Source organism: Colias eurytheme, chromosome 4 (genome assembly GCF_061535395.1).
Source record: "Colias eurytheme isolate Ceu_HAF_F1 chromosome 4, ilColEury1 Martin Lab GWU primary, whole genome shotgun sequence".
In the NCBI taxonomy this organism is placed as follows: domain Eukaryota; kingdom Metazoa; phylum Arthropoda; class Insecta; order Lepidoptera; family Pieridae; genus Colias; species Colias eurytheme.
This window is the reverse complement of record NC_142983.1, coordinates 10,918,324-10,938,448: the sequence shown is the minus strand read 5'-3', so window position 1 is coordinate 10,938,448 and position 20,125 is coordinate 10,918,324. Positions and strand designations below refer to the sequence as shown.

At 32.6% G+C, this 20,125-nt stretch overlaps 1 protein-coding gene across 1 annotated transcript in view; it reads left to right on the top strand.

The window, feature by feature from the left end:
* The window catches only part of LOC149909209 (protein peste-like), a 93,832-nt gene extending 78,608 nt beyond the window's left edge, over window positions 1-15,224 (top strand). Inside the window, exons 4-10 of the mRNA XM_090101461.1 lie at window positions 1,879-2,036; window positions 9,963-10,178; window positions 11,256-11,387; window positions 11,770-11,941; window positions 12,622-12,824; window positions 13,324-13,397; window positions 13,558-15,224. Coding sequence (XP_089957587.1) covers window positions 1,879-2,036; window positions 9,963-10,178; window positions 11,256-11,387; window positions 11,770-11,941; window positions 12,622-12,824; window positions 13,324-13,397; window positions 13,558-13,831 — 1,229 coding nt within the window. The 3' untranslated portion in view covers window positions 13,832-15,224. The remainder of the gene's footprint in view (window positions 1-1,878; window positions 2,037-9,962; window positions 10,179-11,255; window positions 11,388-11,769; window positions 11,942-12,621; window positions 12,825-13,323; window positions 13,398-13,557) is intronic.
* Window positions 15,225-20,125: the final 4,901 nt, after the last annotated feature.

Below are 20,125 nucleotides of genomic sequence, written 5' to 3'. Positions count from 1 at the left end.
ACTTAACTTTATTTTAATGTCAATTTATTGAGTTTTTTTTGTTGTTTAGGTATTACCCAAACAAAGTATTATCACAACTATTGATTAAATAATCAAACTGATAAGAGAGTTATATATGTCATAAACTATTTTTCTCCTAATGGCATCCTATCTGAAAAGCGTTTTCCAAGTAACTAATGTTAAACACGAACTAATTTTTCACTTCACTTTCAGTTCAATTTGAACATTTCCGTTCACAATTAGTCATAGCCAAGAACTATTTTCATAGCATCTTTCCCAGAAAAGTATCGCATACTCTTATTAATGATTCGACTTCATGTGCCAGAGACTATTATAGTCAAAGAGATGGGAACCATAAATTTTTATAAAATATTAATTATTAATTGATGGTTTTATAAAGTAATTATGCATCCACTCTCCAACTTGAATAAAAATACTGCACTTTGTTATGTTTTATGATATGATAAATGTATTTTTATAATAATTGAATTGGGTTGCCGTGTGAAGTAAATGCTATCAAAGCCGCGGGTGGTAAAGTCGAAACTTTACACAACTAAAAAAAGTATAAGATTTATTAATTTACACTCTAAATTGAAAAAAATAATTAACAATAGAAATAATCGGTATCCATAAACATATCGGAATGTTTATATTTTTCATTATTACATAAAGAATTTCACAATTCTCTAATAATTTACTATGTCACGTGTATACAGATAAAATAACTTTATATCATCATTTGTTTAATCTTTTGACCTTTGTGTAATAAGTTATCAATGTATGAATAATATTTTCTAAGTACCTATATATTGGCATTAGAAAAGTCCTGTAGGCAATATGTTAACGAATATAATAATATGTAATATCAAGAAGCAGTTATATAAAAACACTAGCAGTCCGCCCAGGCTTCGCCCGTGGTACATATTTACGTTTTCTCTACATAAAAACCATCCTCGTACTTCAAGGAATATAATAAAAAAAGAATTATCGAAATCGGTTCAGCCGTTCTCGAGTTATGCCCTTACCAACACATTTTGCGATTCATTTTTATATATAAACTAGCGGTCCGCCCCGGCTTCGCCCGTGGTACATGTTTACGTTTTCTCTACATAAGAACCATCTTCGTACTTCAAGGAATATAATAAAAAAAGAATTATCGAAATCGGTTCAGCCGTTCTCGAGTTATGCGCTTACCAACATTTTGCGATTAATTTTATATATAAGAGATATGTTATATAATAATTAAAGACTAGAATTCCACTAAATTGTTCCGTTAAAAGACCTTAATAAAAAAATACGTGTGGCACTCGAGGACTGCCGCGGTAAAGCTATTGCTGATTGCATAGCATCGCATCGCTGTGCCGGTTGGAGTGGGGGGTGTTAGCTTTTTTCGTTACGGAATTTTTCATTCGGTCGCCGCGCTCAAAGTCTGAGATGAAAGCTATGCAATAGCTTATAATCTATATCCATTCCAAAAATAGATATACTTGTATGAAAATATATTCAACCAGTTGATAGGTAATATTAATGGGGACACTTTGATATTTTTAGACTCGAATTCTATTTTTACATATTTTAAGACATTAGCCTGCATAAATTAATATTATATTTAGAATTAACGATAGCTATTTTTAGCATCTTAATATAAATGCTGGTGTTGGTTTTTTACTTCTATATTTGAGTAAAGGGAATTCTTTATTTTTTTTTAGTTTTTCTTTAGAACTTTAGTTCAAAAGATATTATTACTACTTATGAAATAAAACACTAAAAAAACAGACACAAAGTGAAAAAATTTGCCTAATGCGCAAAAAAATATTCTTAACGCATACCATACTAATAAAAATTGTTTACCAATAATATAATATGTACTATTTACAGGTCCATATCGCTTCAGAGAACACAGACGACACGTAAACGTCACGTGGCATCCCAATAATGGTTCCATCTCATACAGAACGCAGAGGACGTGGTACTTCGACGAGTCCAGTAATGGTACACTGGAAGATAACATCACTATCATCAATGTTATAGCGGCTGTGAGTATTGCAGTAGATTGCAGTCAGGTTATCTATACTAATATTATAAAGAGGAAAGGTTTGTATGTATGTATGTATGATTTTCATGCATAAACTACAGGACCAATTTTGATGAAATTTGGCACAGATAATCTTTAGACCCTGAGAAAGAACATAGGCTACCTTTTATTGCGAAATATGTACCACGGGCGAAGCCGGGGCGGTCCGCTAGTCTAGTAGGTATAAATATCCGTCAGCTCTTACACTAAATATGGTATCTTGAATCATAGTGGATAAAATTACATGAAATTCACGTATTAAATAGAGTTTTACGTGATACTATTAAAAATAGACTAACACAAAATAAAATAAAAACACCATCAGCCAGGTGCGAGTCGGACTCGCGCTCGAAGGGTTCCGTACTATGGGGGGTCCTTAATATTTTTTTTTTTAATTTTAAGTATTTGTTATTATAGCGCGAGCGGCAACAGAAATACATCATTTATGAAAATATTAGCTTTCTAGCTATCATGGTTTATGTTATACAGACTGGAGACAGACAGACAGACAACCAAATCCCAGTAATAGGGTCCCGTTTTACCCTTTCGGTACAGAACCTTAAAAACTATAACTTTAATGCCAAATTTTAATAAATTAGAATGCAATTACATATTATTTATATCAGAACATCTTTTCCAATCACAGGTTTTTTTCCAAATGAATATAAAATAATTTTCCTTATCGTGTGCTGCATAATATAATATTAGGTTACAAAACGGGTTGTTTTATCTAGTCTATAATCTATGCAATAAAAAAGTAATAATGTTAAAAAACGTGCATAGTAATTTACCTAATTATTAAATATAAGAAAATCATAGTCATTGTTAATTTTATGAAAATAGATTTGTCATGTTATGACGCAAATTATACATAGGTAGTCTATAAATATTATAATAATTTTAGAAATTTTAGAAAGTAATATTTTCTGATAGGACTGATTTTTCTTTATTATATTTACTTATAGTCTTGAACACTTTTTCATTGAACTACCTACATAATTTGTATCTACTATTCAGGTAACTATTTATATTTGAGGAGTTTCTTGCCGGTTCTTCTCCATAGATCATGCTCAATTATTATAGGCTATATGCTCAATTATTTCAGGATAATGAGTTTAAAATCTCGTCGTACAGTGCTGGATGTTGTCTTCTTATTTAAAATACTCAATCACAGCATTGTTTCTCCTGAACTATTGAGTAGAATATGTATCAATGTCCCCGCTAGGATTCCTCGTTATCCCTGCGCTATACTTAGAACTCCTCCATTTCGTACAAACTTAGGGAAACATTCCCCAATGGTTAGACTTACCCATGAATACAACGTTATCGCAGCAAAGTCACGTGAAATCGATATATTTCACAATTCACTTGCGGTGTTCAAACGTATTGTTATCAATCATTTTAATAGTATATGTTAATTAAAACATTATAAACTTATATCAGTACCTACCTAGGTTCTAACCTAATATTAGTTTAGAATACATATTAGTAAATAGGACCTTTCAAATTCTTTTAAATGTATGTAGTGTTTGAGTAAAGTATAGGTACTATATCCCCGGATGTCTCGGGTTCGCGGGTAGTGGGGAGCACAGTCACGCAGCAGCCCTCGGCGTGAGCGGACGTGTGTTTACCCTAATTACTGGCGACGTAACGAGCCAATCCCATCCCCTGCGTATACGACAGTGAACGCGTATCTACATTTGGCGACGAGGATAAAGGTCAGATCTATAATTTTAAACAATTAAAAAAAAAAATAAGGGAGGTAGATTGCTAATGTTAATTACGTTACGTTTTGCTTTTGTCCAAGTCGTAAGCGACAATCATGATTTAGGCTTTGAGTTTGACACATAGGATGCGTACGTACGCGACGTCAAGGCACTAAACTAAAACGTAACACTAACCTGACGCTGCGCTAATATTATGTCAAACGCGTTGTACCAGTATATTTTCTATGGTTGTACTGCGCAGTAACTATACTGCTAAACAGACTACCACGCGCCAGCGCTGGGTGTAGGTACTCAGACGCTTGACGTCTAACGTTATAATTTTCATAAAAGTTATATAAGCGTCCAACGAAATATTTGCGTTTTAATGTATTTGAGTACATAATTATTGTAAAACTGATATTATTAGTTAGGAAAACACCTAGCGTGTACAAAAGTATTGTATTATGATAATTCTTACTTATATTCTCATGATACAAACGATGATATTCTGCTAAATGATTTCTCTTTATAACATGCTATTAATAGCTTCATCACTTGTATTAAGTCAGTCCTTCAGACTAGATTTTAACCCGTTATGAACGGGCAGATTTGGTTCAGTATCTGCATACCTACTTATCAGGGATCGGTGATAATGCAATAGTTTCTTAAGTTAATGGTTTGCGAGTATTTAGGCTTTGCTTAGCGAGGCACGTTAGTCAATCTGTGTGACATGAGCAGAGCGTGACAAAGCTACGCGGTGCTAAGTACGTGCACTGTCTGCCAAAGTTATTATAATTACCAACATGAGGTTAAATAAGCCGAACAAAGCGGCCAATGATTTTGTATCATAAATTTTGTAGATTGTATTAAATATTATGATTTAATTATGTTATTGCTGCGCTCTGTTTTATAATAGTAAATAATATGTACATTTATAGGGCTGTAACTACTTATTATAAATAATAATGATTTATAATAGTCGGTATCAGAACAATTAATAAATATGACATGATGATTTGTTTCGAAATAGAAGACTTTATTTGCCACCATAAAGAAAAAATGCAATTCTTAATAATCTAATAAAATTAAAAAGAAGAGATATCAATAGCGGCAAAAAGGATTACCGCAAAGCAGCAACCATTAATTGAAGGGTATTGCTGCACTGATTTTCTGAGGAGACCACGTGACTGTACGAATGCAATAATTTACTAATAAATAATACGTATATGACAGTGTGTTTTTCTAGCAGAGATAGAGACAGAGATATATTTCTTTTATATAAAATGTTGTCGTAAATAGTAAATGAAGACATAACTAATTCCTCTTCTACGTATTAGTTGTTCAAATATACTTAATTCGTATAATATCCGGCGCCTACTGTACCTTAAGCTCTTTTGCTGTTTTTATTGTATTTCCGTCAACTTCATCTGTGTGTACAATAAAGTATTTTTATTATTTATTATTATTACACTCTTTACGCGTGCACACTGCACAGTACCCGCTGTAGGTACACATTTGTATGGCCATAAAACTAATTAGAGTATTTAGTCGGAAGTTTTATGTAGGTACTACAACTTATACTTACTGGATACAAAATATATTAACTGTAGTATCTTATAGCGAATTGTGTACCTACTAAATGAAATAAAATAATATGTAAGTAGTATCCAAACGAAAGATATAACTTTATAATTGATCTACGCTTGATCTACGTATTTCGCTTAATATTAATCATGCAATTTTTAATATTATTTTTATATTCGATAAATATATACATAACTACTGGCTGACCCGACAGACGTTGTCTTGTCTTAATTATGAATATGAACGGTCAAACGCGTAGTCTTCTAATTATTAAATAGCGCCATCTATTGAATACTTACTCAATCCAGTCAATAGATACCGCCATATTATGTAAGGCTCAATTGGAAGTAACAGATACACAGAGAACTGACTGTCAAATAATTAAAGAATATATATGTTTTTGCGACTATAAACTGAAATGTAACCTATCTTATCTTCAAGTTAGACGAGACTGCACACGGGGTGCAAATCAAATTTAAAATAATAATAATGAATAAAATTATTGGTTTATGCAAGAAGTATAGGCTGTACGAGCCTTCATTAAATGTAAATCGTGCGTGATTGGTTTATAGGCAGTACGAGCCTTCATTAAAAATGTAAATCGTGCGTGATTGGTTGTATAGGCAGTACGAGCCTTCATTAAATGTAAATCGTGCGTGATTGGTTGTATAGGCAGTACGAGCCTTCATTAAAAATGTAAATCGTGCGTGATTGGTTGTATAGGCAGTACGAGCCTTCATTAAATGTAAATCGTGCGTGATTGGTTGTATAGGCAGTACGAGCCTTCATTAAATGTAAATCGTGCGTGATTGGTTGTATAGGCAGTACGAGCCTTCATTAAATGTAAATCGTGCGTGATTGGTTGTATAGGCAGTACGAGCCTTCGTTAAATGTAAATCGTGCGTGATTGGTTGTATAGGCAGTACGAGCCTTCATTAAATGTAAATCGTGCGTGATTGGTTGTATAGGCAGTACGAGCCTTCATTAAATGTAAATCGTGCGTGATTGGTGACATAGGCTGTACGAGCCTTCATAAATTGTAAATCGTGCGTTATTTGTTATATAGGCTATATGAGCCTTCATGAATAGTAAATTGTACGTAATTGTTTATATAGACTGTATGAGCCTTCATAAATTGTAAATCCTGCGTAATTGGTTATGTAGACTGTAGGGGCCCTCATGAAAGTATGTGCGTACTAGTAATATTAGGCTGTACGGGGCCTCCAAACCTTATGTAAAAGTATTGTGGGCAGGACGGGCCTTCGTAAATTTGTAAACCATTCGTCTTAAATTTGCGATGGCTGTATAGGCCTCATTTTAAAATGTAAACTATACGTATAATATATGTTGTTTGTTAGCAGTAGGCAGTATGAGCCTTCATTATATTAATGTAAAGCATACAGACCATTTTTAAAGTGAAACTTTTATTACATCGTCTCAGGCTTTTTGGTTTGTGTAGCGCATGTCTCGTGACGGTCGGCTACCGAGTAGGTATAAAGCAAGTTTCACTTTTACCGTGGTTTCATTAAACCACACAACATTTCTTGTAATTTTAATGAGTACTTTTTGTGTGATATATTGATAAAACATTTGACTTAATAATTAATGATGGTATATAGTTACTGTATTCACTTTTTATGTCATTGTAATGATTTAAATGTTGTGTGCAGTTTTAATTGGGTTGTAATCTTAATACTGATTAATTTAGTAAGTTGATGTAAATGTTTGTGGATTATATCCTGTAACTGTGCCTTATATAAATAATAAATAAATAAATAAATACGTACCGGTGTTATCACATAAAATCAAACCTGATTTTAGGTTGTCCCTATTGGACTAAAGAATGACTAACTTACTTTCCCTCCTGGTATATTCGACCTAGAAGATGACAATGCAACACTTGCTTTTTGTTGGGAAAGATGGGAAAGGTGTTCTTGGATTTTCTTGGATGCGCGAAAGGCACCAAAAAAAAATAGGGCCACTTTGTTATTGTTAGGTGGATCTGAGTTACAGGAGACTATTTACAGTCTACCTGAAATATATGTAACTGATTCTGAAGGAGTCGGTGTAGTTATTTGCCACAGCTATAGGAAAATAAGAGAAGCTACAATGGGGAGTCTATGTTAGCACTCCCGCTGCTAGGACCAGCTCAGCTGCGTACAGTTCGGAACATGAGGCATCATTTCACGTATAAAGATACGACTAGATTGGATTATTAACTACTTTCATGACATATGGTTACTATGGGGCTTGGCAGCAGATATTGAAACTGTTTTTATATTGCACAAATGGTCCATACGCATTTATATAAATTGCGTGCGCGCGACTCACTATGAGATACTGGCATCCTTACTGTAACTTCACAGTATATAATTAAATTTTAATAACGTTTTAAATGTACGCAATAATACTGCAATAATACGCAAGAGAAGGAGATGGACATTGTTATCACATAAGGAACAAAATAAAATTGACATGCTATTTTCCGGCTATCTAATGGGTCAAGATATTGTACTCTTTTACAATAGAACTCCTGATAGAATTAAAGAGTTTAGTATTGGTAATTTTAAAACTTAAATATAAAACGTATTAGTTTAGTGAGCCTATTACAGCATTAAGGAATATAATATGTATTATGGAGAATAAAAAGCCATGGAGGCTTGTCGCGTGGGATCCACGGGACAGTTCTTTGGCATCATCATTATGTTATATATGTATGTTAAATTAAATGTAATATTGTCAGGATGTTAGAGGAATAGCTAAAGGGTTTCTTGCCGGTTCCATTCATGGATGATGCTTTCCGAATTGGTGGTAAAGCGTGAAATTATGTTGCGACGGTTCAAAGGAGCTTCTAGAAGAGGTCTTATTGAATGAGTAAATGTTGAGTTTGTGTTTTTACTTATCGAAAGGTATATGTTTCAACAAATAAAACAGGAAGAAGGAGAGATATTCGAGGAGTTGTAGGAAAACTGCGGAACCAAGCTGGAAAGTTGAATATACAAACAAGCTCCGAAGAACAACCGATGAAATGAAATTCTTTTGGAAAACAAGGGCATTCTCTGGAAGACAGAAAATAAAGATAAAAAATAAAGATAAAATTTCCTCTCGGTTGTATAACGAACAAGAATTTGACAATTCCGATGTTAGAGACAGGGATTAAAAAACAATAGAAAATAACATACAGATAGAAAGAGGAGATTTAAAGGCCAATAACAAGTGATAAAGTATAATATGTAAAGGAGATGGAAAAGCGTAACAAACTGACAGCAAACTTTAAACCAACTCGAAACAGTGTAGAACGATTAGAAGGTGGATACGTACTTGTCAGAAACGTGGATACTAGCCAAAAGCATAGAAGTAATGTAACTTAATAAGAACAGAGGGAGAATGGAATGGAAGGGGTCCAGAAAGTTCAGGATACAGGTGGAGACAACGGTGATGTAAATGAAAGCGAAGAATACCGCTAATGAAATACTGAACTAAATCAGTCTGATAGCTTTCTATAATGTATGTCTATAATGTATGCTGTAAACGATTATATTTTAATAAAAGAAAAAAATAGAATAAGGAAGGGATGTAGTGTTTGAGTAAAGTATAGGTACTATATCCCCGGATGTCTCGGGTTCGCGGGTAGTGGGGAGCACAGTCACGCAGCAGCCCTCGGCGTGAGCGGACGTGTGTTTACCCTAATTACTGGCGACGTAACGAGCCAATCCCATCCCCTGCGTATACGACAGTGAACGCGTATCTACAATGTATTTTCAGCAAGACGTACACTAGTCATTTAGTCATTTTTTTCACTATAATATACAGGGTTACTTGTAAAACACCAGCAACCTCGCAGGACAAGATAGCTAAAATCATAAGTAACAACATTTGTTCTACGACTTTTGGCATAACGCAATAAATTATTTTTAAATGATTTTTTAAACTTTTATTGTACTCTCCTTACATTTGTAAGTCTATGTTCTATTCATTATCGGATGGACGACGCGACGCCCCCTTCCCCCTCTCGTTCGCTTTTTGTTTACGTAATTTTTGGGAGGCGTGGAGTTTATAATATTCAGACGGAAAATTAAATGAATATTTATTTTTGTATGAAAATAAAATCTAACAAATTATCAAAAGTCGTAGAACAAATGTTGTTACTTATGATGTTAGCTATCTTGTCCTGCGAGGTTGCCGGTGTTTTACAAGTAACCCTGTATACATTTATAAAAGTTCATGTACTTATGAGAAATTTATTATAATAAGAGATACAATCTTTTCTTTTTCTTATTACACTATAATGTCTTAAAATAATATTGTCATCCGTTCAAATAATATTTGTAATATGATCGTTGTAATTTCCTGTAAGTAAAGATACATAAATGATTTTTGTCGTAAGCAATCTTAGAATTAAGAGTTTTCAAACTATGTATTCTTTGTTGGAAATTCAAAATAAAAAAAAAATAAATAAATAAAAAAATAAATAGATACTACTTTCCGAATCGGTGGTAAATGTTAAACATCTTATGACGATTCAAAAGTACTTCTAGAAGAAGTCTAATTGTATAAATAAACTTTGAGTTTTGAGTGTGAGTTTTATTTATTTCCAGTCAGCTGCCTACCAGTCAAGAGAGGGTAGTTACCTGCGCCAGAAGGGCCTGTCCATGGCCCTAGCCATGTTCGGCCATGGCATCTCCATCTCCAGGCTGGCTGGTGAACTTCTCTTTGAAGGTTATGAGGATCCCTTGATAGATATCGCGAAGAGTCTGCCAGAGAGCACCAGGGGAGGTGCACCTCCGATTGATCGATTTGGATTGTTTTATGGGGTAAGGATACAATTTTAATGTATTTTAATATATCTTATTATTAGTGAAACTCAGAAATCAAAATCAAACTTTTGAAGATATATAAATGATTCAAAGATTTTTAACATAATATAGTTCAGTTTGTTTAATTTGAGGTACCTTATTCATTCATGTAATGCGATGCCTTTTTTTTCGTAATTATGTCTCTACTAAAGAATATTTGAAAATTTTGAATGCTAACATTGATTATTCATTTCAGAACAATCATGATCTCATTAAAATGTATGAACTAGTGTTATAAGTAGGAAGGTGTAGATACTAGATAGGCTAAAAGCTCTCCGAGAGCGGCCCATCGTAATGCGGCTAAATAGCCAGAATTTACTTAAGTTGTCTCATTTTCACATTAATTAACATCACATAATAATAATATTATATACCGATATTTAAAAATCACCAATTTTTTTACATTACATTTTGAAGAGTAGGAAAAATCAGCACTAAAATGCAGCTGTTCGTATTTTATTTTGTAATCTAAGTGTTCGTCAAATTAATATTGCTATAGACAATGTTGATATCATTTATAGCCACAATTGACAGTAAAGAATCAATTGTGACACAACAAATTGATCGTTTGACCATTCAATAGACCGAGGTGTTAATATTTGTATAACCGGTCGGAACGTTTCATTAATCAAACGCTGATTTTTATCTGTATAACAAATTATGTAATAATGTAACAAATTAATATCACAAACAAATAAATTAAGCGACAAAATATAAGCTGCATTTGGGTTTTTAGCTCGTTGATTAATAAGTAGATACAAATTTATAACGTTCTATATTTTTACTTATATTCGCAATACCACGCAATACTAAACACATTTTAAAAGTGCTTTTCGCCAAATTATTAATTAAAACAATAATATATAATTGAATTTTAACATAAATTTTGTAATTCTTAGCTTCAATATTTGGTACGCAACTGAAATCGTAAAAGGTGTTTCTCTGCCAGCTTGTAGACAGACCTAAAGTAGTCAAGTCAAGTCAGGAACAATTATTAACTACTAACTAAAATGTTATAATATTACTATATTGCAGAGAAACAATTCAATGGACACCGATGGTGACATGCTGGTGACAACTGGTGAAGAAGAAGGTGTGCTTCCGGGACAAATCATCACCTGGAACCATCTCGATCACCTGCCGTACTATGAGGGAAAATGCTCAGTGGTATGTGGCTCTTTACAATAAAATTATCAAGCCTTTTTTACGAAAAACTGTTTTTCTTAAGCATTAGGGTAGATTTGACTTTGGCTCCTATTAAAAGCTTATTACTCAGAAATATAAGCCAAGTCTAATAATGTAACAGAGCTTTTTTTTCGGAGACATAAACAGATAAAAAATATATATCACACAGACAAATAAAATTTAAATATATATGTATATCAAAATGAATTAACTCAGTAATATGTAAACACATGCATGCTAGAAAAGGGCCAAATTTTGGTCATAGCTTTTGCTCAAAAAAGGGCCAGCTCATATTGCCATATCTATATCTACTTCATCATCAAAAATTTATACTTTTACTTAAATAAGTACATTCAAATTACAGATGGCCGGTAGCGCAGGAGAATTCATGCCCCACAATCTGACAGAAGATTCCCTACTAGAGATATTCATGGGCGACCTGTGTCGAACAGTATACTTCAACTATACGGAAACTAACAACCTCCAGGGCTTGACGTACCACAAGTATTCCTTGACGGAGAACAGCTTTGATTATTGTGAGTTTTATTACTACGAAATTAATCTTGCATCTTTTAAATAAATGCCTACAGACAAACTAGAATCCCGTCCTGTCTTATTGAAAGTCCATTTAAAAGGTAATTCGCTGACAGCAATATTAGTAATGCCTCTAAACAATCATTAGGCTTGAAAATGGAAATAGATTTATGTATGTAGCAATGGGACATGGGTACAGTTTCCAAAATTACCATTTCATACTTACCTATATCACAGAATAATAACAGCTAGTTTATGTTGAAATGTAGCGTGATATCTATACTAATATTATAAATGCGAAAGTAACTCTGTCTGTCTGTCTGTTACTCAATCACGCCTAAACTACTGAACCAATTTGCCTGAAATTTGGTAGAGAGATATTTTGATACCCGAGAAAGGACATAGGCTACTTTTTATTACGAAATATGTACCACGGGCGAAGCCGGGGCGGACCACTAGTTGTTTATAAATTATAACCTTACCCAATGATGGGATTTTCTTTTAATTCCCAATAATTGTTGAGATTATCGCGCTAAAACATAAAAGTTTGAACGATTTTATCAAGCCACGAAACATTTATATCGACATTTAACCACACAAGCTATTTCTAAAAGTATCCTGAATATTCCATCTCAAATACCACAATGATCACAAGCCAATCTACCAATATCTTCCATTCCAGCACCAAATACACCAGAGAACTCCTGTTTCTGCAACGGCCAGTGCGGCTGGAGTGGAGTGATGAACGTCTCCGCGTGTCGGTATGGAGCACCAGCCTTTCTGTCCTTGCCACATTTCCTGCATGGAGACCCAGAGTTGAGGACCAAAGTGAATGGCCTGAATCCTGACCCGGAGAAGCATTCGTTCTATTTTGGAGTAGAACCGGTAAGAAATTTTTAAAATATTTTAATGTACGGTACAGTATAGTATTGAAGAAAATGTGGGCATTAATAAATCGGTAAAATTCTCTTACGCATATAGGAGATGAAGTATTGTTTCCTTGATCGTTTCAATCACGATTGATCGCAGGTACATAGAATGGTGGATCATTAGGATAAAACATCGCGTTAAAATAAGTAAAAAGAAATATATTTTTCAGTAAATTGATTGAATTGAATTGATAGCGTTGGTAACTTTATGCTCTATAATGAAATACATATATTTATTTATTATTTATTTATTTATAAATTCTTTATTGCACTTAAAGAGAATAAAAAAGAAATACAGACACTTAAATATAGCTTAAACTAAGTACAAATGGCGGTCTTATCGCTTTAGAGCGATTTCTTCCAGACAACCTTATTACCAATTTATTTACCTACCTTTAGATAAATAAATTGTTTCCTTTGTATATTTTGTTTATTCTTATTTCATTTCATTGCAGAGACTTGGTGTGCCAGTGGACGTAGCAGCTCGATTTCAATTTAACGTTTATTTGGAACCATCTTCAAATATAGGGTTGGTATTTTATTTTATATTATTTAAATATATAATAAAACCTTGATTAAAAGTTATTTTTATTAATTCTACGTTAATCATTTTAGAACACAACAAATTCCTTAAATTCCCCATTTCGGACATTAAAATTTCACAGCCTTATAAAACGATTTATTTCCAGATTGTTCGAAGACGTACCACGCATGATGTTCCCCGTATTCTGGGTGCAGCAAAAAGTGACGATCGACGAAAAAGTCATATCGGAATTGCGAATGGTTCGCTCTGTAGCAGACTGGGGCGCGACCATTTGCGCCTGCGTGGCTCTAACCTTCGCCGGCATCATCACATTAGCGTCATGCTGCAAGAAATCTCAATTTAAAAAGCCTAAAGACCTTATTGTGACACTCGAAAAGCCCAAGGATGAGGCGGAGATGAAATTAAATCCGATGCAATAGTTAGTTGAGAGTATAATTTCAAGGTCATGGCAATACCGTCTCGTCATGGAGTAAGGCGACGATTTTGGTATCTTTGAATATTGCCAAAGAAGTTTCACTTCTGACACGTGTGCTCTTTTTTGTGTTAAAACTAAGAGTATTGGACGTTGCCTCAAAGAAGGTTGATCAATCGTGGCTGTTTATTAATTTTATATAGAATAAGATGAAGAAAGTGAAAAAAATGTTTGAGGAATTTTGAGAGAAGACGAAGAATGAACTTGTATTACAAAATTACAAAAATGTATAGAAACGTAAGAATAGATTGACAAATCAATACCTACTAATTATTTTTAAGTAATTTTGTACAATTTTAAATTATTTTGACGCTGTACAAAATGTTGTACATAAAAGTTATTTTACGTAAGAATCAAGTTATAGTAACTGCATTTTGGAGAGTACAAAAAAGGTTTAAAATGTTCTTTGAATAACTGAATTTTTGCCTACAAACTATTTCTCTATAACCAGTTATAATAATACTTATGTTCGTCGCTTTTTAAACTAATAAAATATACTTATGATATTTTACAGTTGCGATTTTAAAATACCTAAATAATAAGTTGCCATTTTTGTGATACCAAAATAACATTGTGTCCGAAATTGATTTGGATAGGCTTAATATTATTTTTACTTATGCATAATTTTTGTAGTTTGCATACGCATTGGAATTATTATTTACTAGCTGTTCCCCGCGGTTTCACCCGCATTGCTCCTCTCCTGTTGGTCTTAGCGTGATAATATAATATAGCCTTCCTCGATAAATGGGCTATCTAGCATCAAAAGAATTTTCAAATCGGACCAGTAGCTCCTGAGATTAGCGCGTTCAAACAAATAAACTCTTCAGCTTTATAATTTTAGTATAGATTTGCATTAAAACTCAGTGGTAGAGACAATTACAAAAACGTATAAAGATAAAATAACATTTTGATATATTTTATCTTCTACGTATAATTATGTAGTCGACTTATAAATAATTCAATCTTCCAATTATTAACTAGCCTTACACTGTTTTCTAATTACAAGGATACAATATTGCAGTGTAATAATTGTAATTGTAATTGAAATTGTAAGCATCCGTTAAAAGCAGATATCAATTATGTTATTAACATTACGCAATGTATGAAAATATTGTACCTAATACCATATAAGAAGTACCTAACATCTACAAGAAACTTATCAAGTATCGAGAAGATATCTATACTCCAATTGCATAAATACATATCTATTAAATTCAGAAAATTTTATTTATTTATCGCTGTCTGTCTTTTTAAATATTACCCAAAGATAGTTCATTTTTACTTTCGCCATTTATATTCTTTCTGTATATATGTTCACGCGAAGATGTAACAACGGCTATCGGGTATGTTTCATAATAATAACTTATAATAACCACTATTAAATGTTAAAAATAATTATTATTATAAAATAATAATAGACGGTAAAAGTTTCTATGAAAATAAGTTGATTATAAAACAAATTTAAAACGAATAGCCCACAAGTGATGAGATTTATTCAAAGTAAATTAATTTCTTTTACTTTTTATGAATAGTTTTTTTTATTGCTACCCGTAATACCTCTAAGATTATTGTATAATTAAAAACTCCATACCTATAATTAATAATGTGTATTAATAATAATTTTAAATTACGGATGTTGAATAATAATTAGGTCGTGTAAGCAAATTGTGATTGTAGAAAATTGTATATATGTAATAAAATATATATATAAATGTGCTCGAAAAACTATGTTTGAAAATAAAAAGTAATTTTACACGATATTATTAAATAATCGTTTTATTGAGAAGAGGATATTCAAGGTATATTTTGTAAATCACATTTGTAAATAACATGTCGTTATCTCAAAAAATAAAAATAAGTTTTGACTGTGTCATTCGTTAATTTTAATTTAGTTTTAATTAGAATATGTTTTGAAATATGTGATGAATGTGTAGATGTATAAGGCCGCCTTTCCACCTGTAAGAAAACTTCCGCAAGACATGTCCGACAGTCTGTCTGATAGCAGCTTGCAAGTCTAATTCCGCGTTTCCACCTGCAAGTAGACTTGCAAGCTGCTGTCAGACAGACTGTCGGACATTTCTTGCGCAAGTTTTCTTGGAATGGCGGCCTAAGTATGTTGTTTTAAATACTATTGTAGATAATAAACAATAAATGTGCTTAGAATGTTTTGACACACAAACTCTCAATGCGTCTGTATGACAGGCGCTGTCAAACCAAAAATTCTAATAGGGCTCTCTATAATTTTTATTTGACAACACTGATGTGGGCCAAAACAACAGGGTTTCATACATTCCAATCTTACAATGCTAAAATAGATTTGCTTGTAAGGTAATGCTTGGTTAAAAAGTATAGAGTTAGAATCTTAAGTGATCCACGTATTTGTCCCTTAATTTTGTAAAAAAATAAAAGGAATTTGTCTTCAATTTCAAGAAATTTAATTTGTATAAATTATACCCAGTGGCTATCTCTCATTAAATACAAATCTAACAATTATACATACTTACCTACCTATTCCAAAAAAAAAAGATTTTGGCGCAGTCGGGAAATAATTTTTCATCAAGTTTTTGCAAACACAACTATAATTTTGATTCATGTGCTTCTCCGTCATAACCAAACATTTTCGAAGATTGTGAGATATGTTCTGTATGACAATTTAACAAATAATTACTTTATTTAACTTATAAGTAACGCCATATAATAATATTAGTACATATACCAAGTAATTGATAATGTGTTATGTAATTGGAGCCTTAGGGTAATAACAGTTCTTAAAAGGCTGGAAAATTAATTTTCGCTACTAACATGATGTTTTATTATAATAATTTAATAATACTTAGTTTTAAAATAACAATATCACGAAACCATTTTATTCCACAAATCGTAATTACCCTTAGAACTTGTATGTTAAAATAAATTAAAAATTACCCTACTGATCATTACAAAATAAAGTAAGTATTTGTAGAAATTATATTTAACTACTTCATACCTACCCATCGTTATTAATACGACTAAAAACTACACATAACAATAAGGATTTATTTATTAGTGAGAGAAAATATTTTGGTACATACTGTAATATTTAAAATCAGAAACTTCAAACGTGCAAACAAATGCACAGATGAATTAAAAATGGGTGCTAATGAGACTTGACTATAGAAATTTTTAAATTTTTCACCCATATAAGTAGTTCTATTTGGAATAACATAAGTCTTCCAAATAAACATAAGTCAATACTTTATGCTATTTGACATCATTAATATTGGCTAATGTATTAAATTTTTGTAACAAAGCCTGGAAAATGTACCAGTTAGTTTCAGATAATAACTATGTAAAAAGTAATGATATTATAAGTAAAAAGGTGTAAGAAGATTCACAACATTCTATCTTCAAAAACGGCACACTAACGCACACACGACTAAATGTCAAAGTGAGATGGCCCGATTCAACTATCGAGAGTGAAAAAGGGACAGCTGAAGTAATTTGAGGCTAATTAGCCACATTTCGACGTCAATCCCGGAGCGCTACCTATCTACCTTTTTACATATTACAATATCATTGCCAATAAAGAAGACGGAATATGATTGTCAGTAAATTTTAAAATTACTATCAAACAAGTTTATAAAAAATGTTATTGTTATTGTTAAAAGCGAGGCTTTATTAAAAACACGATGTTACCAGCCGTAAATTTGTATCTATATATTTATGTAATTTTAGTCGGATGCCATTACAAATTAAAATTGTTAACAACAAAGTAAAAATAAAGAAATGCTGTTGAATGTGAATAAAACTGTAAAATATTTTGGGCATTTTGTTTTATTAGGCTATAGTTGAATTACCTACAATTATATCTTAAGTACACATACACAATATAATTGACCAGCTAGAGCTCTTTAGTGTACCTACCTGATTCTTAATCACAATTAAAAACCCGTTAAAAAGTCAGACACCAAAAAAAAATAAAAAAACACATCACCATCCGATAAAAGGTAGGAAAAATGCATGTTTTACTTGGCACAGTTTAAAATTTCATCCATCTTCAAAAAAGGGGGGGTTCAGTTCAACTATATTTTTTGAGTTTATTTTTAATACTATCACAACTCTCATAACCCTCACTACCCAAAAATAAGGTACATTATCATAATAATCATTCTGAGGTCTGCAACAAAAGGGTCTTAAACAAGGCAACTGATAACGTAGAGTAAAAATTAAAGGTAAATTAAATTGGTGATACAGATATTAAGTAACTTATCATAATTAGTATAGGAGAATGTTCGATCGAATTCTAGATTGTTCTACATTTACATCAAACGAGCGAATGCTCATCCTAACCCCAATATGTCAAATTCTTTTAGTGTTAACAGGCGTAGTGCATTCTTTCGTTGTTCTTAGTACGTTCGAAAAGATTCTATGCAATGTTCTAATACTGAACAGCACTGAATACCATTACTACTGCTCTATTTGATGTAAATGCAAAAATTTGGTATCGATTAATAATTTTATAATAGGCACATATTACTATTAAAACAAAAATTTCAAGAATTTATATCCTCTGTTTATTTGTACACACGTCATACAAAAACTATTGCTCGTAATTAAATTTTCACCAATGCAGCGCTAAAGATCAAATAGGATCCCCGTTTGCCACATGCAATTGCCACTTACATTACCTTTAATCATAACTACAATGTTATCTACACTAGGTATTATAAACTTCAAAATCTTATATATAAAAATGAATCGCAAAATGTGTTGGTAAGCGCATAACTCGAGAACGGCTGAACCGATTTCGATAATTCTTTTTTTATTATTTTCCATGAAGTACGAGAATGGTTGTTATGTAGAGAAAACGTAAATATGTACCACGGGCGAAGCCGGGGCAGACCGCTAGTATTATACTAAAAATACATCAAATCCCTTTGTACTATAGGTACACATAATATGATCCACCCATTGAGTCTTACGACGTCAATATTACATACTATTCACATTTAATCAGAACTGTATTGCATTCTTCCTGAAATTATGCCAATTATTCATTGTAAATAATAATAGTTATCCTTCTAGATCACTCCATTGGAAGCAGGGATTCAATCAGTGAACAATTATAACTACGTCATCGACGTCCGTACAATAATGGTAGGAAAAGTGTATGCTTTTGTACAGATTTTCGTCTATGTGTATGGAAAACTGCATCAAAATTGAATTAACAATGAGAGTGCCATTTACTACCATTAAATTATTATTAGTTATAGTAGTAAGTATAAGTAAAGTAGCTTTTTTTACAGAATGATCGGATCAGTAATTCTAAAGCCTACGTAGTGGTAGCCACCCCGGCTTCGCTCGTGGTAGGTATATAAATTATATAGCACTTAGGGATCACATGCATATAAAACATAAAATAGAAACTGGTCCAGTAGGTACCTAGTTCCTGAAAATAGTGCGTTCAAACAGACAAACTCTTCAGATTTATTTGATTAGGTTAGTAGTATTTAGTTCCTAATCTCTTCTCTATATATATAAAATTCTCGTGTCACGATGTTAGTTTTTACTCCTCCAAAAATGGCTGTACAAATCCATTGAGATTTTGTGTACACATCGGGTAGGTCTGAAAATCGGCCAACATCAATTTTTCATACTCCTAATTCTTAAGAGAGGAAGAACAACGTTTGCCGGGAAAGCTGGTAAAATATATAAATAAAATGTTGGTTTGTGTAGCAAGTTAAAACTGAATTGACATCATTGATGCCAGACTGCAGACGGCTAATTGTATGCAATTACTCCGACTACCAAGGTGGAAAGTTCCTAACAAAACTCATCATATTTTAAGGATCTGGGGGCACGGTAGTGCCCCCGCCAAGACGCCAAGACGAGCCAAGCGAAGCGCACGGGCACTACCTACCTTTTCTCGAAGCGCTTCGACGTTTTTTTGAACCCTCATAACTTGGGTTTGGATTATGCTAGATCAACAAAATTTTCGGGATATATTTTCAATAGCGGACTTATTGAACATATTAAGTTTTAATTACATTAGCTTTTATACTTCAGATTTTATTTATATCTAAAAAACGCTAATTTCGTCACTGACTCACTGATGATCATCAAAATTCTTAAGGTATTTCCTAATGTCCTAGAAAGCTGAAATTTTGTATGTAAGCTAGTATTAGCACACAAACAACAAAAAAATTATAAAACTTGTAACTTTCATCCCCCAACCCCTTAAACTAGGGGATGGGAGTTTGTA